This window comes from Berghia stephanieae, chromosome 1 (genome assembly GCF_034508935.2).
Source record: "Berghia stephanieae isolate SIO BIC M18660-M18661 chromosome 1, UCSD_Bste_1.3, whole genome shotgun sequence".
NCBI lineage: Eukaryota > Metazoa > Mollusca > Gastropoda > Nudibranchia > Aeolidiidae > Berghia > Berghia stephanieae.
Genome location: NC_088360.1, coordinates 10,438,679 through 10,465,141, shown reverse-complemented (window position 1 = coordinate 10,465,141; position 26,463 = coordinate 10,438,679). Strand labels below are relative to the sequence as shown.

General features: G+C 32.0%; 1 protein-coding gene across 1 annotated transcript; it reads right to left on the bottom strand.

Annotated features, from left to right (window-relative positions):
* Positions 1 to 6,824: 6,824 nt before the first annotated feature.
* On the bottom strand, positions 6,825 to 26,091 carry LOC144967678 (tyrosine-protein kinase SYK-like). The gene is made up of 16 exons (XM_078905210.1): positions 25,961 to 26,091; positions 24,256 to 24,592; positions 22,338 to 22,566; positions 21,558 to 21,718; positions 20,818 to 20,956; positions 19,171 to 19,264; positions 18,182 to 18,210; positions 17,570 to 17,813; positions 15,385 to 15,510; positions 14,528 to 14,631; positions 13,065 to 13,131; positions 12,703 to 12,784; positions 11,243 to 11,438; positions 10,510 to 10,650; positions 9,459 to 9,571; positions 6,825 to 7,805 (listed from the first exon to the last, which is right to left on the bottom strand). Exons 2-16 carry the CDS (start codon positions 24,498 to 24,500, stop codon positions 7,724 to 7,726), a joined length of 2,052 nt encoding a protein of 683 aa, XP_078761336.1. The 5' UTR covers positions 24,501 to 24,592; positions 25,961 to 26,091; the 3' UTR covers positions 6,825 to 7,723.
* Positions 26,092 to 26,463: the final 372 nt, after the last annotated feature.

The following is a 26,463-nucleotide window of genomic DNA, read 5'->3' as shown; positions in this document are numbered from 1 at the left end:
TTTAAACCAAATACATTTGTTATTTGTATTTTAATTTTGTGAAAGAGAAATATATAGGGATAATTGTGTACTTTATTTGTTCCAAGGAACAGTAGCATAACCTTGATGGATATTCGTGAAACTTGAATGCAATCTTTCATGTATAAAATAAATCAAAATGATTCAGAATTATCTTATTTCAAAGTACTCCTTTCATGAAATATTCACATTATTCTTAACTGCGGTATCAAAGAAAAACAATTGAAACTGAAACTGGTTACAGCATTGATTTTGGTTTTGTTTTTTGTTGTTTTTTTTTTAATTTTCCCCAGCGTTTCCAATATGATCGCCAATAGAAATCATAGAAAATCAAGGATTGAATAGTAGATCTCAAAAGCAAATTAAAACAAATAAATATAATAAAAACTTGGTATAATATAGGCCCATGTTACTTGTAATAAATTCAATATTACACAGTAAAACATCTTTGCTGTACCATGACAAAATATCTTTTTAAGGTGATTTCTCTTCTAAAAACATTTTGACAGATTAGGGTCATCTTATAATTTATCAATGCAGTGCCTCATGGATATAATAAATTTCTTTCAACTGATGATATTTTTAAAAAGGGCAGTCACAAATCATAGCTCAGATATAACTAAAGCTCAGCTGCTTCCATTGAAATTTTACTGTCTATCCCAGCAATTCATCGTATCCTTATTACCTTGGATATAAAGGAACGTTTTGGCCAAAAGAATTTTAATAAATTTGTTATTGTGCAGCAGATAAGATAAATATATTCAAAAGATGATTTATTAATTTATTGTAAAACTGAAAATGAAAAGTAGGACTACCAAGGGAAAATAAAAAATAAGCGAAAATGAAAATAATCACTTAGATGAATTTAATAATAAAATTAACTAATTAAAAGTAAAAGAGTTCAACGTTACAAAATAATATATTTTCTAAAAGTGCAAAAGAAAAGGGAATTAAAGTTTGATATTGAGGTATACACAAAGCATCATAAAAGTATGCATTGCTTAATGATAATCCGAATTATAAAGTTGTATAGTTTTCCTGTTCATGGGATCCCAGTAACTAGGTGTCCAAACGTACATGGTACTTAGAACTAAATTAATGTATAGAGGGTCTACTATAGTTTTAAAGGGAAAACAATATCGATAACATAATAATAGACAATATTTCAAAATTAGAAAATACAGGAAATGAACAAATAACAGCAAGTAAAAGAGACAAAACAAATTGAAGTCCTTTATTGAGTCATGCATCTTAAGTGATCCACAGCTTCAATAGCATGCGATGTTTGGTGCGTGAATCCATTATTCAAACCCTATTGTAATATATATATATATATAGATTCTGTAACAAAATTGATTCGCAGTCAACTGAAGCTGCAAGGAAACATCTTGTAAGAGGGTACACTACGGACTTATTGTTGACCGAAGAGATTAAAAATCATCGAAATTATTGTCTTGACAAAATAGTGTGAATGTTCTTATTTATTTATTTTATATATATTAAAAAACAGGCAGTGAGTCAGAATGTGTTTAATTTAATTGTGTTTGTGAGTTAAAAGGTCATATGCGCCCAAAAAGGAGATCATAGGACATTGAGGGTTAGAGATAGGTAGATATTGCTTAAGAAAAATTAAGACAAGAACTATTCCAACTAAGAACAGGAGTAGATTCCGAGAACTATCTAGCTGGAACAACTAAAAAGTTCCAACTACGTCAATTTAAAAATCCCCACAGAGGCATAAAATAGAAGATCACATGTGTTTTTTCAATGAACACTTGCAAGGGTCCTTCCAATGGGTCCTTCGACTTTTGTGCAAAAATTATGGTCTCAAAGCGAGCAGTAACATACAGCTTGTGGAATAATTATGTATGAAATGAAATATTTCTGGGATGCAAACAGTTCGTACATTAAAGACAGCTGCCTTAATAATATTGCATATTTTAATTATTTGTGTGTGCCCATATACACAAGTGTGATAATTAAAAAAAAAAAAAATAGAACATTTATTTAAAATGTATAACTTCATGTCTAAAACAAGAGAGGTTTGGGTTAGGGAGATATGGTAATGAATCATGGTCCGTTCCTTTCCCTCATTTACTTTTAAAATAGGGCATGGAGTCAGAAATAAGCCTCGTTTCTGTAGCGTCAAATGTATAGCATAAATTCTTTTTATCCTTTGTATAGGAGGTTCACTTATCACAAAGAACGTTTGTGTTATTTACTAAATATCTTTACATATGTACTTCAGCTTACACTTTTTGTTATAACATTTGTCAGCTTCATCAAAAAGATGTTAGATAAGTATATTTCCAATCTTTCCCCAATTCTTTTTAAGTTAGTGTCTGGCTGAAGAAGAGCTTGGAACCGAAATGTCCATAGAAAGTGCTTTGCTTTTTTTTTTTCATTTGATTTAGACTTAAATGAAACATTTTGAGTTTGTTTAACATGAAAACCAGTATGCATGGAAAAAGCATTAAAATTAGCCAAATGGCAGCAGCATCTATTGGATTAAACTACTCTACAAAATTTCATGACAGCCTGCCAAATGGAGATTCTCTTGTGCAATTACTTACCTATAGCTATAGCACCACATTACACAATGTACAAATCAACACTAATCTGGGACTTAATGGTAATTTTGTAAAATTGTTCAACCAAACATCAATATTATAAACACACCAACAATCTATATATATAACAACAATTTAAATAAGTACTATATCTTATCACTGAGACTGAGATAATAATAGCACAATGCGAGAGGTTTTGGGTGCAAGTCTTTTTTCATGAGGTAATATATAAGAATGGAAAATAACTATAAATTGAAAGGTGATATGACGATAAATTGTGATTTGATCTGAGTATATTAGCTTGAACTTTGCATATGATCTATTTCGTTATCTCTCACGAAACCAGAATATTTCCTGAATTATTTAATTACTATGTTCAAGATCAATTTTTAGGATGCAAATGTATAAGTATATTTGCCTTGAATGTAATTATGATAAAATTCTTAAATATTTTTATTTTCAAAACAAGAAATATTAATGACATATAAAATGGTAAATAAAACGCAGAAACAATTTGTCTCTTAAGATGCATTAAAACATCCAGTTTCATTAAACATCTATACCTTTAAAAAAATAATATGATAAATATCAATGACAGCCATTGTCAAAATATTTGATTGAAAGTTAGGAGTAGAAAGGTATTGGTACAGAATAATAATTAAATTTACAAGTACAAGTTGCCATAAATTATACTTGAGCTCAAACGAAAAAAAAAATAAACAAAACATTAGAATCTGAATTTGTTTTAAAAAAAGATCCCATCTCTTTGAAATGTCTACCAATTAGTATAGTAAGATGCAATTAGGGAGAAAAATTTAAAGCAAGGATTTTTTTTTATCAAATCTGACGAAGCTTCCTAGGTATGAGCATTGACTGCCTTCACTGTATATTGTTAAACTGTTTCAACATATAGAAATTTATATAATAAAAAACACAATGTTAAATAAAATAAAACTATTAAAATTTGAACAATTTTTTTCAAAAGCTCCAGAAAATTTGATGGGTTCTTATTTCGTTATAATGATATCAATAAAACCAGACATCTGGTGCCATGACACTCTTTTTTTTTTTTCAAGTATATTTATTGCATATATATGAATTCTTTATAAAATAAAATAAGGAGAGAAAAATACTGATCAAAATAAAAATCAATTTTAAAGTGAACTTTATATACAGTTTTTCAATCTATCGGCACAAATGTATCATCTCAACTTGAGATATAAAAATTCCATAAAAGAGCAATACTGGAAGCATGTCATTTTGTACATTATTTATTCAAAAAACTATCACAAGTTTAACTTTGAGCAATATCATATTATTAAGCAATTCGTTGCCATTACAAAAGTCACCTGTTTACATTAAAATAATCTGATGAGTTTTTGTTGGATTTATGAATGAATGGATGAACTTTGAAAAATCAACAGTTTCAGTATATATGCTAAAAAATCTCAGGTTGGCAGCTCTGAGACTTGAGAATATAGGTTTTAATGTAACAAAGTAACAAAAAATGACACAAACTCTATGATTATCGAATCAAATTTGATAAATAACAAGTGATTCAGTTGCTTAGAAGACTTAATTACCATTTTAGCTGGTTATCTACCCATTACAAAACAACAAAAAAACAAGCAAAAAAAAGTATAACCAAATAATAGTTTAAACTAGAGCTGTGTCGGGAATTGGTTTGTAAGAGTATCATGAGAAACAAGACAGTTTTGGGAAGGTGTCGTGAGTATCGAGCAGCTCAATTCGTTTCGCTCAGTTTGCTTCCGCAACACAAAATATAGCAATGAGGCCTAGCTGTCTCATTATGTTGTGTTAGTACAGCAAACCAATTCGCAAACCACTTGTAAATCAAAAAAAAAGAAAAAAAAGAAACAGCAATGCTGGATTTGAAGACAGAGTGAACTATTTAACCCTTCAAAGGTGAAATTGAATCTTACTTTAATCTAATACCTGGTCTTACCGTATTCATCAAAAGACAGGCAATGGCAATGTGTTTACAGCTTAATTGAAGCCTCAAGTCGTGATATTCTTACTGCTGTCTTGGTAGAAATGATTTATTTTGCATTATAAATGAAAGGAAACAAATCAGTGTCCCTGTTTAGGAGTTAAAATCGCTGCATGAGACAAGCACCGTACAGCACCACCCATGATATTCCTATGCATCAGGCGACCACCATTTCTATCATCCCTCGTCATGCCACCTCCTTGTCATGTTATAGTGTCGTAATGTCATCCCTCACCCCTCCCATCTCATGGTAAAATGAAATCTTTCCGCTTGGTTTGTAAATTAGACTCGACTATTAAATTCAAAACCAAGAAATCAGGTCGTAGGTGTCCAAGGCAAAATGATGCAATGCCTGTTAAATCATAAACAAGACATCAAAAAGTGAATGTTTGATGCAAAGCGGCACAAGGAAAATGGCGCAGTGTTGGATATTGGTGTCCGTTGTGCATTTACGAGTTATAAGGGTGGCTAGTATTAGTATAAAAGTTGGGGTACTACACACAATAAATGTTTGAAACGTTAAGCAAAGCAAGCATTTTAAATACTTATAGGTTTATAGACTTATTTAGTTGTTGACTATCAGATATGTATCAAATTCAAAATGATACAGTTCAATTCAACACATGATTTTTCTATTTGGGTGTTCCATTACAGCTCTAGTTTAAATAAACATAATAAACTAATATACATATGGTCATAATATAAATAGTAAAAATCTTTATGACGATAACGGTTATGATGATGATGATGATGATGATGATTATCATGATGATGGTTTTTATGATGGTAAATATGATGATTTAAATGAAAATAATAAAAAGCTATATGTTACATAGGTAAGCCTTTCAAACACACACACCGAAATTGAATCATAGATTTTTTTTTTTAAAGAATTTTATGCTTCCGTGGAGGTGATTACTCATAAGAACAAATATAAATTGAAAGAGTCAAGAAACTTTAACTTTCAAATAGAATGACAAGATAATGACAAAGGCATCAAAAAAATGAAATCGTTTTGTCTTGTCATTTTAATGAATTTATTATGACAACAGACAACATACTGACGGCAATCGAAGAGTTTTCTTGTCTCATTAGAATTAGATCATATCAAATATGTTCTATTGCAATGATTGGCAGTTTTGGAAAATCTTTTTCACTTCATTAGATACACAATAGAGATTGGTAAGCTCTTGGGAGAGTAAACATTTAAAACATCCCCGAACAAAAACAACTTTTGATTACAAAATCATTTCTAGTAGAGCAACAAAGAAATAGTGGGTTGGAAAACAAAAAATTTATAATATATAAGTATATATATATATATATATATATATATATATATATCACGATTCTATGCACATATCATTAGAGAGACAATAGGCCTCTTACCACTTTTGGAACAACTTAGTTACATCTTAAGGCATTGAAAAAAGATGTCATGCATATTCAAATATATGAAAAATTAAGTAGTGGAATATGTAAAAAAAATAAAATTGTTGCTTCATTATAAATAAATAGATCACCATGCGTAAAATAGAGCTGGAATGTGAACAAGGATAATATGAGTCTATCATTCATAGTATTCTAATAGGCCTAAATTCGAATTAGAGACAAAAGTGCTTTACAATACCTCAACCGAAAAAAATTATAAATTAATATCATGCCATGCATAATAAAAAAAAATGAAAAAATGAAAAAGAAATGATGACAAATAATAGTGTAGATCCTTTATACCCCGCCCATTCCATATACAAACAGCTCTAAGTGCCTTTTCAATACAGACATCAAAGCTACAATAACAGGTACACTATAGGTACACTAATAGGTCATAGGTACACAAAACATGATTAAGACGTCCATATCATAAAAAAATAATCATTAAAAGGACACTGGTTTTAATCTATCAAATATTTCCTAACAAAATAAGTCTTAATATTTGTCTTAAAAGTAGCTTCTGTATTGCATTTTCTTAAGGAAATTGGAAGAGAGTTCCAAATAGAAGGGGCAACATGAGAGAAAGACCTATCTGACATCTTTTTGGAACCTTTTTTGGGAACTGTTAATCGGAGATGATCACTAGATATTAAAGTTCTGGAAGGAGAGTACAATGAAATAAGGTTGCATAAAAAATGAAGGAGCAGTTTTGTAGATACATTTAAAGCAAAAAATAGCAATTTTATATTTGAGTCTTAATTCAACAGGTAGCCAGTGAAGTGACAATAATATGGGTGTAAAATGATCTCCTGCCCTTTTTCTTCGAATAATCCTAGCCGAATGATTTTGGATATGCTGCAATTTGTGAAGGAGATAGTTTGGAATGTTGTGAAGGAGCGAATTACAGTAATCTATCCTAGAAATTATAAATGATGAAACAAGAGTTTTTAGGGCAGTACTATTTGAAAACTTTGATAATTGTGAAATCTTTTTAAATTCAAAACACAATATTTCACAAGGGTAGTTTATTGTGTCATTTGAAAGTATATACCTGTTTCTGGCTCTTTCTGCGAAATAGATCATTTCATTGTTAATTATAATGAAGTTGTTTTGAATGGATATTGTGAGCTTCTTTGGATTGCAGAAAAGGCCTTCAGTTTTTTCTTCATTTAATTAAAAAAATTTTCACAGACATCCAATTCTTGACAATTTCAATGGAAGAGACTAGACCATTCGCAAGCGCCGGTTTAGTTGACATATAAAGTTGTGTATCATCAGCATATATATGATAATTAATATTACATTGCTTAATGATACTGCAAGAGGTTGGGTATATAAAGTGAATTAAAGGGGCCAATAACTGATCCTTGAGGTACCCCAAAACTCAAAAGAAAAGAGGGAGATATAAAATTTTTAAAAATTTTCGTACGATAACAGATTATTTAATATTGTTATCAAAAGCATGTGCATCCAAGTGATCATGCTTTCCATGTAAATGAAATAAATATTAACATTCAATAATAAATGCACTTTTTTTTATCGTGTTTGCTTGCATAGAAAATGCAGGTATTGATAACAATATCAAATACTATTCTGGGTTTAAAAAATGGGTGAAAAATAAGAAAACAGAGGTTAAAAAATAACACCATAAAACAAACAAACGAATGAATGATGAACTCATGTACTCTTCCTATTCGTCCAAATGTCTGAATTCCCGGAATAAAGGCTCTAGTTTGGGGATTAATTCCTTGAATTTAGGTCGACGCTCTTTTCTGCAATACAGACAAAAGAAGAATTTAATTTTAAAAAGGAGAAAATCATGACGATTATTCTTTGTTTGACATATCTCATTTCAAAATCACAATGTCTAAAGCCTATCAACTTTACATGTCATGAGTAAAATAAACAAAAACTTTGTTTCTAATATGAGACATACAGCATGACTTTACAAACATAATCTGTGGAAATTTTACAAATGAAAAGATGAAAATTAAAAGCTCAACCTGACGTCTTTGTGCTCAATATGAAATTGATTGACATTTAAAAGAAACAGTAAGACTTTGTGGCATAAAAAAATAAACCCAGTTTCCGATTAATTTGGCAAGTGCCTCTTTTCATTCATTTCAGCTAATCATAAATGAAATTGATTTTAAAAGAAATCACATTTATACATTGGATACTTTTTCATGGGTCAGTTCACCAAACTAAATGTGTTTAACAATCATTCATTCATTCCTATGGCACGGAAATTGCCAATTTTTAATGTGCGAGTCGCTTGATAAGAACCATTATTCTACTAAAACTCTTAATACATTTGTCACTCTTATACTATGGTACATATTCACATCACAGTTAATTGAAATATTCTGGGTTTTACTGAAGAAAACAGCGACAGGGTCAGAGTTCAGTAATCATTGCTTGCCCTTCTCAGTCACTGTCCTAAACATTGATTGACTTTGCAATAAGATGGGGATTCCTAACCATCAGCCAGTAATGCCATAAAATAATGCATAAGGTATGCAAATAATAATGATTTGTCTATTTGATAACGGGTTGTTTTTGATCAATGGAAACATCTCACATCTAAAATAGGGGTTGTTTTTGATCAATGGAAACATCTCACATCTAAAATAGTAATCTATGCTTTAAAAAAATAGTTGGGAGGGTCAAAATTGTTCTGTACATCCCGCGTTAAATTTTGCCAATGAGCACAGAATTACTGGAGAATCTAAAAACTTATAAAACTATTCTTTAAAGATTGATATACGACTAACTTGCATACCTTTTCTAAATTAAGGATGTTTTTATCACCCTTTGACTCAAATGATTATTCATAAAATGTTGCTAGAGCATGATTATCAGTCATTTAAAGTTTGGAAATCGCCATCAAACCGCCCTGTTGCCAGATTCATTTGCACGCACCTACAGATTTTATTACCGGACATAATTTGACCGTTGATGGCTCAAAAGATTAATCTCGATCTATGTTAATTTCCACAATAGAGTAGTATAATAATTAAAATAGTCTGTTTTGTAATAACCTTTATTTCCCCACAAATATTGCGGGTTCTCCACTAATAGTAGTAAATGTATATATCACCCTTCACCTAAGTCTCAAGGCAATTTTACAATAAGTCGTAGGACACTAAAACCAAATGATATCTGCACAGATGATTCTATAAAAGAAGTATGTAGGTAATTGAGTGATCAAGAAGACCATCTATTCAAATTCCCACTCACTCACACCCATCCACACACATAAACATTAATTGTGAAAATATAAAATAAAAGACTATCTGAAGTATTTTTTAAGTCTTTAAAAGCCTTTTTTTACATAAAATTCTTGACTGGTAGTGAGCCTTAGGGACAGAGGTATTATAGACACCTCCTAAAAAATTCATAAAATATATAAACAGTCAACTTACGCAAACTCCCAGCACTCCAACATGAGACTGTAGATTCTCTTGTCGCATTCTTTGGGTTTCTGCATTCGGTTTCCCAATTCCAGGAAATGGACAATTTGAGGAATTTTCATTTTCTGAAAAGTGTAATGTTTGGTGAAAAGATAATTACCCCCATTTTTCAGGCATTGAACATTCTTATCTCATATAATGGGTTATGAGCAATAGTATTTGGACTGTAGGAAATATATGATTAATTTTTTGACCTTGCTTTGGTGGAAAACATTATAGGTTGCATAACTTTATGTATCAATAATAATGGTATTTAACCATCTATTCACAGCCACCTTCAAGTAGTCAATGGCCCTTCTAGATGCTCACAATAACATTTGCATCAACCCAAAAATCATCATTCCCCTTCCCTAGAATATGTTTCTCAATATCACTTTTCATAAAAGAATAAATTTTCTCACATTGAGTACATTTAAGTTGAATTACTATCTTTACCGCGTGTTTCATTATTGTAATCTTTAATCAATAGATTTATGGCATTACTATTAATATTAAGGGCATTCAAGGGATTTTGTCCTATTTTGCCCTATACCATATGTTATGTTATGTTATGTTATTGTGTATTTTGAACAATCTTACTTATTAAAATATGCAATCTCATACAGGGTGGCAAGTATGCTTCAGTATTTGAAATGATCTTGTCTTGGGTGCTGGACAGAAAGTGAGACAAAAATATATATTTCACAAAAAAAAAAAAAAAGATCTCAGCGGTAATTTCCCCTTGTACCCAGTCTAAGGCCAAGATAATTCTCAGACAGATACATGCACACCAGATAAGAAGCACTTAGATGGTCTCTAAAAGTAATCTGCTTTCACTTGAATGATTTAAATGGGGAAAAGTATCATCTCTCGAAGAAACACATACAAGCTCATGTCCAATGACCTCACAGATAAGGACTCCACCAAGGGCCTAGGCAAAAAGAGTTGTCTCATTTAAGAACAAACAGAAAGCAAGCCAGAAGAAGGGATGATCAGATTAAAGTATGATTACAATGTGACATACCGGATATGGCCTGGTGCCGTAAGACATGATTTCCCACATGGTGACCCCAAAACTCCATACATCAGATTTGCTGTCAAACTTGTGGTAGTACAAACATTCAGGAGCATACCACATCAAAGGCCATCGACCTGGTCCATGGGCCTGTTAGAAAAGAAATTGGCATTTGGTTTGTATTATGCTTTTTCATAAAATCAAATATTTTTCAAAAGGCTTTCAAAAGATTTATAAATATTGTTGAATATCTAAGATACATATGTTTTTTCCCTCCTCAAAAGATTCACAAATAACATACACAGCAGTCAGCTTTAGATAACCCTTATGATAGATTTCTGCTTTCTTCAAAATTATTGATCGGAGCTCAAAGGTTTTAAATAAGATAAACCCGGATTGGGTTAATTTTTAATATGTAACCAGGAAATTTATCTTCAGCAGTCTGCTATGTATTTCCAACATTTCTATATTTAATGATACAGTTAGTCGTGCAAGATCTAATGAATTATTCTTCACTCTTCGGAAAGAAATTGCATCATAATACACAGACTTTATTGTTTGTTTTTCATGTTTTGTTTTGTTTTTTAATAGGCTTTATTCATTTTCATTCTTCTTTTTTCATCTTATTTTTATCATTTAATCAAGGCAATGCAATCCATATTTTAAAAATCCAATTGCATTTACATTTAAAAACAAAGATAAGGCTTATACTCAATATGTTGATGTCAACTGTAGCACTCACAGTGTAGTATTCAGAGTCACTGTCCACCATTCTAGACATTCCAAAGTCGCTGATCTTGGCAAAGTGTTCATTCAGTAACAGTACATTCCTTGTGGCCAGATCTCTGTGAACAACGTCTTTGGACTCTAGATACTGCATTCCGTCACAAATCTGCATCATGATCTCCAGCAAATGCCACTGTTTTAACCGATCCACTCTGAGGATTAGCAAAGACAGACTGTGAATTGCAATCAATTAAAACAAACCAAGACCCATATTGTAACAGCAGCAGCAGTAGTTGTAAAGTAGTAGCAGCAGCAGCAGTAGTAGTAGTAGTAGTAGTAGTAGTAATAGTAGTAGTAGTAGTAGTAGTGGTAGTTGTGATGGTAGCAGTAACAATATCCATTTCATATGCTAAATCCGCTTCACAAGAATCACAGGCCAACAGTAAGATTCAAGATACAGGATGAGACATGACGCCACTCTTAAATTTATTTTCATCAACCAAGACAATGCTTCTAATGGCAAAATACTAATTTTACACACAAATAACAAGAGAAAAAGTGAATTAAGAGACTTCTCCAAGGACTCAACTTAATACAGCCCGCAACGGATTCAAACCAAGAGCTTTGAGGTCAGAGGCCAAGTGTCATTGCAAAACCATAAAGCTGAACAACTAGAAGTACTATCTAGTATTAGAGGATCTCTTAAAGAAAATATCATCTGTGTGATTTTAAAGTACTTTTGCGCTTTGTGACAACAGAATGTTTCTAATTTCTTAAAAATTCCTGTGATGAAAAAAGAAAAAAAGTGTGGCATTTGGCAGTCATAAAAACGGAGCATCAATCTCCAACATCACAGTACGATTTAATGTCAAAAGACTACATGCCTGAAATCTTTTTCAAGTGTTTGCAAAGAGGATTGACAAGTCAAGGTGACAACCTCAAATAACTAGACAAGTAGTGGCCCTCTACTTGTAGTTCTTATCTATTATTTTTTCTTTGATATCAACTGTGGAACATTTGATATTATCACTGATTAGATATCATAAAAAAGCACATTTGTAATGTTGGAATTGATTATTACTCTGTATCTCAAAACAATTTGTAAGATGTATATCGGTGCAACAGATTACAGGGACAATGGAGAATAAGTCGTGAAAATCTGACATAAAAACTTGTGATATGACTTTTCAATGGCCTTAATGAATATTTTATTTATTTATTTTTTTATTAGTTTGTTTTCGTTTTCTGGTGATTTTTTTATATAAAAATATAATTCCTTTATTTACAATATTAGTTTCTTTATCTATTTCAGAAAATACATGAAAGAAAATTTATAACACAGAAGTGTTAAAATTATTCAATCCATCTTTACTGTGTTTTAAATGATTATTAATTTTATAGGAGGTTATATTGCCCCAAAATACGTCTTAACAATACAAATATAAAAAAAAAAACATAAATAAATAAACATCTCACTTATGACTCTGCAGAAATTTTTTCAATGGGCCCAATTCTGCAAGTTCCATGACCAACATGATGCTCTCTGCCTTGCAAACACCTGCAGATGATGTTTCAACAAACGAACATATTCAGAAAGAAGAAAAATAGAATGCAGCTTGTTTAGAACTTCTAATAAGAAAATGTGAAAAATAGTTGAGAAAACTGAAACTTAAAATCAAAAATCTAATTCAAAATTGTTGCTGATCACAATCATCATTAAACTGATAATGTATAAATTAATTTTGAAGAAAGAATGTAGGAAAGATTTTCTTTAATGACTTTATATATTACTTTGGTAGATGGATTAAATCAAATTAATGAACATAAAAGTAGCTTACCAATCATACGCACGATGTGTTTATGATCCAGCTTTTTCATCAAATTGGATTCGCTTTGTATTTCTTTCTGTTGACAAAAACATTTAAACATGCATTTCTTAACAAACCGAAATTTTTGAAAATACTGTCAAAAATCAACAAGTCCGCTGTCAAAAATCATGAGTCAAAGTGGTCGTCCTGGGGGTGTGGTTTACATGAAAATGTGGGGTTAAAAAAATAAGAGAAAAAAAAAAGTTTAGAGAGCAAGGATTCTTGAGTACATTTGTTTGTGGTGACATTATTATCATTCCACCCCTCTCCCTAAATAGTAACGTGTAATGATATTATGTTTACAATAATCATTTGTGGTGTCAGATTATCAAGCATAAATTTCACTAAAAATCAGATTCTTTAAAAAGAAGTATCATTTAAATATTTTTGAAAATGTCTTTTACTCAGAGATAATGAAATCGGAATGTTTTTAAGGGGTAGTAAAAGAGATTTCTTACAATCTTGCATTTTGGAATTCGAACTTTGTTCCCAAAGCACACTTGCAAGCTCGTGTAGCAGTTGGGTATACATCCGGAATTTTTAAAAAAGCAAGAGTGTAAGAATCGTATATTATTATTATCATTATAATTATGATTATCATCATTATAATTATTATTATTGTTATTATTATCATCATCATCATCATCATCATCATCATCATCATCATCATCATCATCATCATCATCATCATCATCATTATTATTATTATTATTATTATTATTATTATTATTATTATTATTATTATTATTATTATTATCATCATCATCATTATTATTATTATCATTATTATTGGGGTTTTTTGTTATTATTATTATTATTATTATTATTATTATTATTATTATTATTATTATTATTATTATTATCATTATCGTTATCATTATTAATGGATTTTTTAATGAATTTTTTTATTGTCTGTTTATCACTTATTTGCCTTTTTTTTTTTTTATAGCTTTTGTATCACTTAAAAAAAAAATAAGTTTGATTTACATACTTATCCAATTATTAGCAATTAAATTTTGCTGAGGTATTGCCAAAAACATCAGTTCAAACTGACACTGAACTCTATCTTTCAAATATTAATGTTGCTGCTTGAAGGTCGAAGAAATAAATAACAAAAGTCAAATTGAATGGAAGTTTCAATTTCAAGAACGAAGACAGATGAAATGGATGCTTCGGGTTAGCCTTTTGTCAACAAAACACAAATGAAACACAAAAGACGAATAAAGATGAAAGGATGGTGTCGCCTTAGCAATGCCATCCTCTCATCTCTCATTCATATTTAGTGTTTCATTCATTGTGATTGTTGACTAAGGTGGACCCTGAAACGTGCATATCATCTGTCTTTGTTAATAAAATTGAAGCTTCCATTCAATTTCGCTACTGTTATTTATTCCATTTTTCAAAAGATTTAAAGACAACTTGTTTCTGCTTACCTCTCCAGCTGGATCCTGGTTCTTGAGAGTTTTGACAGCGACAGGAACTTCCATATTACCCAGCGTACATGTACCTTTCATTACATCGCCAAATTGACCAGAACCTGTATGCATTTTTTTTTTTTAAATCAATTAATCTTTTTTATTTGTTAAAGACATGAACTTCATCAGCACACTATATTAGGGAAATTAGAGGCAATAATTCTAAGTCACTGGTAGAAACAACTCTCTCTCTTTTTCTCTCTCTCTTTTGAACATCGCCACGGCATATACATCAATTAATTTAACAGCAAATCAACTTAATGAAATAACTTTGCATTTCATTTTAGAGGCATATGTCTAACTAAATAGTGAGAAATTGCGAGGAATGAAATGACTTCTCTAGAATGAAGAATGTCATTAGAACCCAATATACTGGCTAACTAAATAGTGAGAAATTGAGAGGCATGAAATGACTTCTCTAGAAAGAAGGATGTCATTAGAACCCAATATACTGGCTAACTAAATTGAAATTGTGATGCATGAAATGACCTCTAGAAAGAAGGATGTCACTAGAACCAAATATACTGAATGGGGTATTATAATTCAATAGGTTACATAGGCCTGAACTAACAGGCAAATGAACCTGGTTTGAATCCTTGTGAAATCCATTTTTTTTCTGACCCATTAGCCCATCAAGAAGTAATTGGCGAAACATGTTTGAATAAAACATTAGAGCAATTCATTTGGAATGAAGAAAGATCCAAACCATGGAGTGGCTAAAAACATATATCACTGTTTACTTCACATTAAAATTGGGATAAATCACTCTTCAATGCGCCTCAAAGATTTATGAGATTCTTGTTTTTTTTACATACCTAAATTACTTGTAAGGATCACATTTTCTGGTTTGAGCTGAAGAGTGAGAACAGCAGTACGTATGTCTAAATAAACACTTTCCAACTCCTGTGCCTCTTGATGTGTCATCGCCCTGCCTGATGGACCTGTTATATGATTTTTAAAAAAATAAACATTAGTAAACAAAATCCTTTATTTTGTACAATTTATTTTAAAATTAGACAGGCTGCTAAAGTCCAGAGCGGTAAATCTGGTTTTAAAAACTGAGTAAATGAGAAAATGGAAAGTCTTTGAATAAAATCAACAATCACTTGATCAATGCGTTGTACCAAAACAAAAAAAAATGTCAATGCCATGTCAAAGGAAATCACAATTGAGTATTCTGAAGTCAATGAAGGCACTCATTTTACATCTGATTATGGTTAGACAAAAGTTTTATTTCATTATATAGATGTCATTTTTTTATTTTCTCTTGTCATTATCTGCATGTTTTGTCTGTCACCTGACGGAGGACAAAGGCCGAAATGTAATGGATTGTATTGTTTTACTTTATGAGCCAATTTTTTCTTTATATTTTGGTTACATTTTGACTGGCTCACTTAGGAACTTTTAGCATTTAGAGAAAGCAAGTAAATAGTCTTCTCCAAGGACTCAATTTTGTATCGCATGCAGCAGGACTCGAACTACAGATCTACAGGTCAGAAGTCTCGAGTCATATAAACAACAAGACCACTTTTTAAAGATTTAAAAGGTGCACTGACATTGATGTTCAAGAAAAAATTACGTTTATGGTTTTTCAAAACGGCATTTACAATCATTTTCTTTTCAACTTTTACATTTGATAAGATTACCAAAATTATTCAACAAAATATACATATACTTTCAATTGGAGCATTACTTGCTGTTCAAATATTGGATTTATCAAAATAATACACACATTGACTTGTCTATCATAATAAACTGATCTATACATATTACACTTGGGTCGTTTTTCTATTATTGTACATTATAACATGGATGTATTGATATATATATATATATATATATATATATATATATATATATATATATATATATATATATATATATATATATATATATATATATATATATATATATCGACACTGCACCAAAGCCCAGATTATATTTCTTTACAATATTAGCAAATAAAGATTGTACATATTGACCCACAACTGACCAGAATATGCTTTTCTCGGCATTGCAATTTTATCCATAAAAACAATAATCTACCACCCAAAACAAAACCAAACGAGTATAGGCCAATAATGCCCACATGCCCCTTCCAATCAATGCATGTCATAATATTCAGAACTAAGACACCTGTTTCCAGGCCTCAATGACTTCATTCCAAGAAATACACGAAAAGACTAATTAAAATTTTGAAACCAACAGGGAAGTTTCCATCCATGTAATAGTTGCTGACATCATGAGAAAACCTGATCCAAACAATAAGAGAAACTGTCCAACCAATAACAAGGCGTCAAGAGCAGCAATCGAGACCTTGCACAGATTTGCCAGAGAGCATCCTGAAGGTGATGCTTGTTTGATGCCATCACCCAAACTGAAGACAACGAGATGATTCCAGCTTATGGAAGTAGACAAACATCACTATTTCAAATCAAATGAGTAAAGCCATCAATTTCCTTTTTTTCTTTTTTTTTTTACATATTTTTTTTTTTTACAATTGGCCCTGTTATAAGCCATTTTATAACTGAGGTTGACTTGAAACTTTGTAATTTCATCAGTTTCCATTTATATTTTGTTGTTCAAGATATTATTGAAGTAATGATTATATCACCATTTTACCGCCACATTTGATCTTATAGATTGCAATAGAATGGTCCTATTCAAAGGAAAGCAACCATTCAACAGAACTTGAGATATACTCAAGCTCCATTAAACTCACCAGGCAGGCTTTGGACTGGAACCCACAAGGAAAGAGGAGGGTAGGTCGACCAAAGCAAACATGGCGACGAAGCATCGAGACCGAGTTGAAGGCAGCCGGACAAACCCGGGTCCGGATAAAGAAGACCTAAAAAAAGCGAGTCAGATGGAAGTGTACTGTTGCGGCCCTATGTTTCACAAGGAATCAAGAGGCAAGTCAAGTAAAGTCAAGGAGTCAAAGTAAGTCAAGTCCATTAAACCTGACTTATTGACCTTAAAGAACCATTTATCACTGCAGACCTTGAAACACATCTTCCTCGTTTTCTTCAGGCTCATTGTAGACAACATCAACGCAATCAATCCCATTGTCTTGCCCTGTGCCTCTGGCTTCATTGTTTCCTGCTTCATTCACTGACACCTTCCTCTCTCCTTTGTTTGCAGGGGGGGGAGGAGGCAATCGACTGGGTGGCTGGTTGCTTTCAGAAGAACTGCGTACCCTGAGACTTGAGCTTGGATCGTCCCCTCCTGCAGAAATATCTGGTTTCTAGTAAAAAACAAAGCAAAAAAATTAATTTTAAAAAACATTTTAAAAAGATTCTTTTATCATATTAATTCAAAAATTAAAAGTCATAACTATTTCATTTATTACACAAACCTCAATCTATTTTCACTTCTTACAATTGATTTATATTTCATCATAATCAGATCATAGTTTACTAGTTAAATATTGATGAATCCACTCAATCTTTTTTCAATTCGTTTTTAAAATTATAAATTCCATCTCAACGTGGAATCCAATAAAAATTATTGATTTTTTATTGAGAATAGAAAAATCACTCTGATTCTAAAATAATCATTAAAAAAACGAAACAGAAGGATTCTATTAAAATAACTTAATAAGGAAATACTTACACCATACATATTACTTAATCTTTTGTAATCTGAAAAATAAAAACACAGGACGGGGAAAATTATTTAGACACAAAAGTTACAAAATTCAAAGTTTTAGTGATTTGTGAATATCAAATCAATCAGATAATAATTTTGCCAAGCCTTAAAGTATTGTTTTATAACAAACAAACAAACAAACACACACACACACACACACACACACAGAAATGGCGACAAAGAGAAACAGAGGCAGAGAGAGGAAGGAGGGAGGGTAGGAGAGAGGGAAAGAAAAAAATAAAGAGAGAGAGAGAGAGAGAGAGAGAGAGAGAGAGAGAGAGAGAGAGAGAGAGAGAGAGAGAGAGAGAGAGAGAGAGAGATTCAAACAAATGTTTTTTTTTTAAATTATTACAGAAGATTATACATAGCATAACCTTGCAAATATTAATCTTTTTTATGGAACTTTATGTGTTGGCTAAAATGAGAATGATGTAAACAGCTGAGTTGGACTGTCAATTAAAGCTTTCACAACCCTTAACGGTAAATAAGAAGGTTCCAGTAGCTCTGTTGGTAGAGCACTCGCTTTATAAACAAAGAAAAGGGGACTACTCTCAGGGGAAGTCGAGATTTTTTCTGTCCCCCCTAACCATCGTGCAGTGATTGCCATTGTCTGTTCAAAGCTATAGAAACTAGGACAAGCTCAGGCTTCATGAGCCGTATGGCTCTGAGAGACAACTTATTTAAGGAAATTTAATAACAATACAAACAAACATTTACTCACTCTTTCAACCAGAACTTCAACACAACATTCATTCATTCTTTGAACCAGGAACTTAAACACAACAATATAAGCAAACCTTCACTCACTCTTTCAACTAGGAACTTTAACAAAACAATACAGGTAATTAATCAGGAACTTTAACACAATAATACAAGCAAACATTCGCCCACTCTTTCAACATTTACAAAATGCAACTAGACTAGTAAACAATGAATACACAATAGAATATTACTTTGCCAGAATTGGGGCTTATGATTGGGTTCACAGCAAGGTATGGACAGATGACAAGACAAACCATCCCTCCTGCTGTGGTAGTGATCTATAAGCTGGAAATAAATACAAACAACAAAGGTAAAAATAGTAAACTAAATGATCACCATTGGTTATTTAATATATAATATATATATATATATATATATATATATATATATATATAATATATATATATATATATATATATTATAATAATATATATAATATATATATATATATATATATATATATATATATATATAATATATATTATCTCTATATAACCATATGACATCTATAAACATAACATGAAAATAGAAGGGGGGGTTGAGAGAGAGAGAGAGAGAGAGAGAGAGAGAGAGAGAGAGAGAGAGAGAGAGAGAGAGAGAGAGAGAGAGAGAGAGAGAGAGAGAGAGAGAGAGAGAGAGAGAGACTACTAGCCAGAATAGTTTATGAACTGATCTTTAGTTAATTAGAAGGAAGCTGTAATGATTTTTTTAACTCATAAGCTTGTAGACTGTAAGATAATCTGGACCCATTTTCCCCTACCCCTCCCCTTTCAGCCATCAACTCATCTAAGACTACCACTGGCCTTTTCTCACTTTTGACATTTGGTGGCAGTCTGTTAAGGTTAACGTCAATGGGGGCAGCATGGCTCAGCGGTACAGTCTTTGCTTCGTATCCAAAAGGTACTGAGTTAGAACAGCCGCTGCTGTGTGGCATTGAGCAAGTCACTTTGCCCTTGCACGATTTGCAGCGTTGCACTGCAGCTGATCCCTGGGTTAGTCCAGTCTTCCCTTGGAATATACCCTAAAGACAAATTTCCCCTATGGGATGAATAAAGGCAATTTTATTTATTTTATTTTATTTTTTTGTTTCCAGATATGGGAGGGCCACCAAAATTCATGCAAGTGAGCACATGTGTCAAAATATGACACAAGACGTGATGTTAATTTTTCCATGGATCCATGACTGAAGCTTTTATCAGAGGAAAATGTTTGACATGGTAAAGCCAGTGGAAATTTTCTCAGAAAATTCCAAAATCCTGGAATTCCATGTATCTGCAGAAGACTATCATCACTGATTTATCTCAATACAAATGTGATACTCAATGTTTTCCGTCCCACTTTATGTTTTATTTTCTTATAAGTATTATAATATTGCGTTCCAGGTTCCCATAGAGGACCACAGAATTGTTTCTGTATAATTATCACTACGGGGACCAGGATTAACCTTAAAGTTTCTGAAAAACTACCTTTTTTCCCCATTGCAATTCGCTGCTGACACAGTGAGAGCTTTTTAACGATCTGAAAAAGTGTGTATGAAACAGTGCCAGACAAAGCAAGAAAGAAAAATACAAGAAAAAAAATTCCCTGAAAGAGGCAAGGGTTTTTTTGGGACAGTTATTATTATTATTTATTTTTTTATTTTTTTGCTTTGCCTTGCACTGTTTCATACAAACTTTTTTTAAAATCTTTATCTTACACCTGTGCCTGCTCCCTAATTTGTCACGTTGAAATCTCTTTTTACATCGTCTCTGTTCAATAACTTCCCTTTTCTATCTTTGGACCAGGAAAAGAATTATTAGATATAGATTATACAAATGATCAAAAGCATAAAAACTTACAATGATAAGAGCCTTAAAGCTGGGGCCATTATCAATCTGATAGGTTGCTCCATACAAGACAGATATAATGTAATGTCTCATTGACCCCTCATAACTCATGGTAATGGCAAAGGAGTCTCCTCCATTTCGGCACCGTACCCTGCAAAATTCAAACATTAAAAAGGAACTTTACTTAACCTGCTTAATCACTGAAATGTAATTGCCTCAGAACAACGTTATGTCAGGGTAATTTAGCTGCTAAAAATTAAATCTATAGTCAAAAACATGAGACTTGGATTATATTTACAGGTTTTCACCTACAAAGTGCCATGATATCAATATGTTATCATATCTGATAAATAAAACAATATCCTTCTTTACAGGTCAAAGTAATACTATGCTGCTGGGATCTGTGAATTGTAAAAAGTAAGAAATAACATACATGCATGCCTACTCATGTACATAATTCTCATCAAATTTCCGTAACAATTACGGATGATCCATTAAAGTAGGCAGGTATGAAACAAAAATTAATAGAACAGCTTCAAAAAGAACAAAATATCAAACATGGGACATTTTGGGCTCAAAACCCTTCTTCCGCCAATAACAAAAAAAAACCATGAAAATATAAAGGCATTACTTAAAGATATTACTTAAAAACCAGATCGATGAAATGTTTGGCATGTCCTTTCTGTAATAAGATCTTGAAATGTCTTCTTATCCTTCTTTACAAAACTTCTCCAAACTAAAAGCAGACTTACAGAAATTTTCCATCTTCCAAGCCTGATTTCTCAAGTCGACTAATTGCCTCGTCCCTGCTTATTTCTCCATGGTACCATGGTAAAGACTCATGCATTGTCCGTAAGACATGAATCATTAGTGTGTCACGTAGAGGACCAAGAGCTCGCAATAGACTTGCATTCTAAAATAAGAGAAAAGAATGTGAGTCAAAGTGATACTAAGCTGCTAAAAGCAATGGACTGTAAAAAGTAATAAACAAGAATGAATATAACGGCTTCAAAAAATAGAACAAAATATCAAACAGGAAGCATTTCGGGCTCAACGCCCTTCTTCAGCCAAAAAAAAAAAAAAAAGAATTACATTACTTAAAATGACCTATCTTATCTAGTTTTTAAGTAATGTATTTATGTTTTCATTGTTTTGGTAATTGGCTGAAGAAGGGTTTTAAGCCTGAAACATTCCGTGTTTGGTATTTTGTTCTTTCTTAAGATGTTATATTCATCTTCGTTTGTTACAAGAAAAGAATGTGAAATAATTTCTAAAAGAACAGATGCAAAAGTATTTAAACAAGGAGTGTTAGTTCGTTATTGCTTCTGCTAATAATTTTTATTATTTTCCTGTGATTAATCTGAGTGAACTGTATTTAGTTTACCAAACTTGATCCACAACCTGTTAATTTTCCAATATCAAGTCAGATTGCCATTTGGCCTTGACAATTAATTTTCATTTCCAACAACTGAGAAATAAAACTGTCATTAGATTGTCTAACAACAATCATTTCATTTCAGTCAAATTCTTACCATTTTGCGAGCCATTGCCTTCATATAATCATGCATGTCGTTGTAGCAGATACCTTGGAAAGCAATGGCCTCCTCACCGGATCTACGATTACAAGGATATTTGGGTGCGGTCACAAACCCTGGGTTGGAACTGTAATATTCTATAAAATCCAATGGATCATTGAGCTTTTGTCCATCTATAATCATGTACAGGCCGTCCACTTGCTTTTCAATAGAATAATGAACACATCTGAAGAAAATAAAATTATACAATTAAACATTATTCAGCCTTTCTACCAAGGCATGAGACCAAAAGACTTAGAACTTGACTAGTATGGATAAATAAGAATACCTTGAATGTATACAATCAATGAGATTTGTTTTCCTTTATTTTTATGATACTTATGATCAACAAGAATACGATGAATTCTTTTTTTTCTAAGTGCACTTACTTGACCCTTTGTTCGTAGAAACAATGTAGGACTTATATTATCCATACATCAATTTACTATTTTCTTTTTTTTTTTTAAATTAACTATGTTATATTTATATTTTCATATATGGTAGGGCATTAAAAGATTATGATATGTAAAGATAAAACTAAACATCGTGACTTCAAACGGAAAACAAAATGTAGCAAAGTATAATGGAGACAAGCCTCTCAAAGTTAATTGTAAAAATCTGAAAACTCATTTATGTCAACTTTCTTACATGTTGTCAAATTTTGTTTCAGCACATGATGTCAGTGTTTCATGTTAACCCTGTTATCAAAATTAAAAAGTGAATGGTCTTAAAAATTAAAGAGGTTTAACATAAGAAAACATGCCATCCAAGTAACTTTTTCAAAACCTATTTACAATGTGGGATGATAACTCACATGTCCTTAACACGGCTTATATCAAACTCCCCCAAGAGCATGTTAGCTAATGTTCTCAACAACTGATACATATGTTCTTATAGAAAAACAAACTTGAATATTTATATAGCGCAATATCCAATAATATGGTTAAAACGCTTAATAAGGGGTTCCTAGCCAACAGCAACATTTAATACATAGGACGACACATGATACCTGTTAGGCAATACAGTGGTCTCCGTTTATAAGCATGGTCCTTGAGAATCAAACAGAGTGTTCTTATAGCCAGATTGTGCTTACAAGCGGGTTCAGATTATTTGTTGTTGTTTGTTTGAATTTTGATTGGATGCACCTGATTATATCATCCTCTTTTTCTGTGAACAGGTTCCGACTCTGTTCTCAACCATTAAGTTGAAGATAATGTCTGAGGTTTTAATTGCTCGTTTAACATCTGAGGCTGTTGGTGCAGAGTGCAGGTATGTAGCACAAAATAGACTGCTCAACTGACGTCTGATGACGGTCAATTTACACCACTTCCAGCACTGGGTCAAATCAAATGTGGACAATGTACTCGCCCCTAACTTTGCCCTCCTTCGTATTGTCCCTATGAGATACCGAGCCTGTTATCACTTAAGATTGTATGACATACGTGCATAGTCCATTTAATCAGGTGTTAATTACTTTGTCAAGGGAAGTGATGACGGAATAGTGAGGTGTGAACCACACTTACTTGCAGAGCATTTTGATGGTTTGTGTTTTGCCTGTTTGTCAATCTTTTGTATTTTAAAAAAAATTATTATTTTTAACTTTAGTAATTAATTGATCTTCTTCTATTTTTGTAATCTTAAAGAAATGGTCTGAAAATTGAGTGTGCATATAAGCGGAATCTTTTTCAGTGAGATGGTTATACAGAGGTAAATCTATATAATTAGGGGCTAGAGAATGGCTTTAAAGAAATTATCTCAGTAATCAAGCTCCATGAAAAACTGTTCCATGTAAATGACAGAATCAACCCCCAACCTCCCCCCCCCCCCCCCAATGAAAATGGTATTAATGTTCATAAACTAAATCACAAATACTTACTTTCCTTCGTGCATCATTGTCAGTGAAAAGTTCCCCATTGGGGTAATACTTTCACGCAGTAAGTATGAACCATTTCTCTTGTCACGTTTCATCAGAATGGTTTCAGCTGTTTTCCTTGTGATGCGGCCATAGAAATATGGAGCTCTATAAACAGCAGGAATCTCTGTTCCATCTTCATGATCATTTGAGCTTGCTCCACTATTCCTTATCTGACTCTGGAAAAACTTGCTTGCTTTTTTTAACATGATTCAATTTTTCTTTTTAACTTCTGAATTCACTCAAAAAAGATACCATTCACTTTTTCTTCGTCATTATTGAATCTGAAAATAAAATTCACCTAAAAAAAAAAATACAAATCATGATATATCGCAAAAATAAATATTCATCTAAGATCACAATTAAGACACTGAAACTAAATTCGTTTTCAGGACTAGATAAGCTATTCCAAAGTTTTAGAGTTGAGCTTGTATGGACAGGGAAAGACTCTATATAAGTGTAATGTATTATCTATATTAATAAAAGAAAGCGCAAGTCTGTCTGTCTGTGTCTCTCTGTGTATGTGTGTGTGTCGACCACAGGGAAAGCCAGACTGTTCTCTGCTATGAAAATTAGCCAGTTTGTTAATATTTTTATCCATCCGATGCAGGACACCTAGATTTTTGCGATTTAGGTCTATTTTACAATTGGTTGTATAAAAATATTTAATCAGTTTATTTGATCCCAAAGAATATTGACACCATCTTAAACAGAAAGCAAAAGAACGGCATTGTGTCTTGATGTGTTGATGTGTTATTACAAACATAGATCCCAGAACTCTACTACCCACTAACTCACTTTGACCACTCTCTTTTCCTATCAATACAAGTATATGAGGAACGAAGTCGATTTCACCCAGCTCTTTGTTATTGGTTTTGGACCTCAAGTTGAGTGATTAGTTCATACACTTAAATTTTGATGCTAGCACTCAGGTAATCTACTCACAACATCTGCCAGCCAAATTAAACATACCAACACCAAAAAAACAAAAACAAAAAAAAACAAAAAAACATCTAGATAATCCCTTTAATCTATGGCAAATTTCATCAAGATTGAAAGGGGCGCAGAATGTTTAAAATTGACCGCCAGCGATCAACCCTCTTATTCTTCATGCTAATGTCCCTTTTCAATCAGTAGTCAGCTTATCAAGAGGCTGTCCAGTGGGGGAATTCAGTCATAGACTTCCGAGATTTTTGTAATCGTAAGTTTGAGTAGATAGTAAATTCATCATAACTTTGGAATCGCTTTTTCCAGATCTAAAAGTAAGTAAGGTTATTATGTGGAACGCGTTTTATGGAAAGCTTTCCAAAGGCCTACTTTAACTTTACACTTTACTATCTACTTCAGAAAAAAAATATCAAACTATTTTGCTGTTACTATCGTTTAGCCCTAGGGGAGAGACGATATGGAGTCTCAATTTCAGTGTTAAAATTATCACCAAATAGTACTGAAACTTATATTCTATCTTATTATTATTATGAAGGTAAAAAAAAAAAAAAAAGAAAGTTAGACGGTAACGCCAAGTCCAAAAGTTTAAAAAAGCACAAAGTACAACAGTCAGTTAGTTACTGACTCAGTAGAGGTAAGTGGAGGAACTGGAATATCAATTACTTCTTTCGCCTCCAGAATATTAAATCTAATGATTTTATAGTAAAATGAATTACAGTACCGTCTACTGTTTATTGCTGCGAACTTCCTAAATAACTTAGGACTTAGGCTTAGGAATCAATTTATCCCAAAAGCTTCAATAAGGAAGTTAAAACAGAGATGGAAACAACATTCTTTCTTAATTGAGAGAGTAACGTCCCTTAATTGGAATGGACTGAAATGGTTACGTACCTACCGCTTATATGTAAATGCTCAATAATATAGCAAAGACTATGAAAAATGTTTTTTTCTCTTTTTGAGGAAAATTTTTGTTTGAAATCAAAGCCCTATCTCCACTGAGTAAAAATGTTTTTGAATTTTGAAAATCCATTCATAAATAAAAAAGTTATGCAGTTTCAAAGGTGTCATTTATTTGGATGACTCACAAAGAGAAAAAAATACCGAAAATATGGGACGCTTTTTCTGCGTTTTATTTTTATTCTGGTTTGTGGCTGTATCTCGCTTAATACGTGGAATAAGATGTTAAAACTTGGCAATTTTATGGCACAATTATCAGAAAATATG

Excerpts from the sequence above, each read along its gene's own strand:
- LOC144967678 (XM_078905210.1), bottom strand. The coding sequence starts at position 24,500 with ATGTTAAAAAAAGCAAGCAAGTTTTTCCAGAGTCAGATAAGGAATAGT. Across the intron at positions 13,132-14,527 it reads ACCAGGATCCAGCTGGAGAG|AAAGAAATACAAAGCGAATC; the intron begins GTAAGCAGAAAC and ends TTTTGTCAACAG. Across the intron at positions 9,572-10,509 it reads ACGGCACCAGGCCATATCCG|AAAATGAAAATTCCTCAAAT; the intron begins GTATGTCACATT and ends TACACTTTTCAG.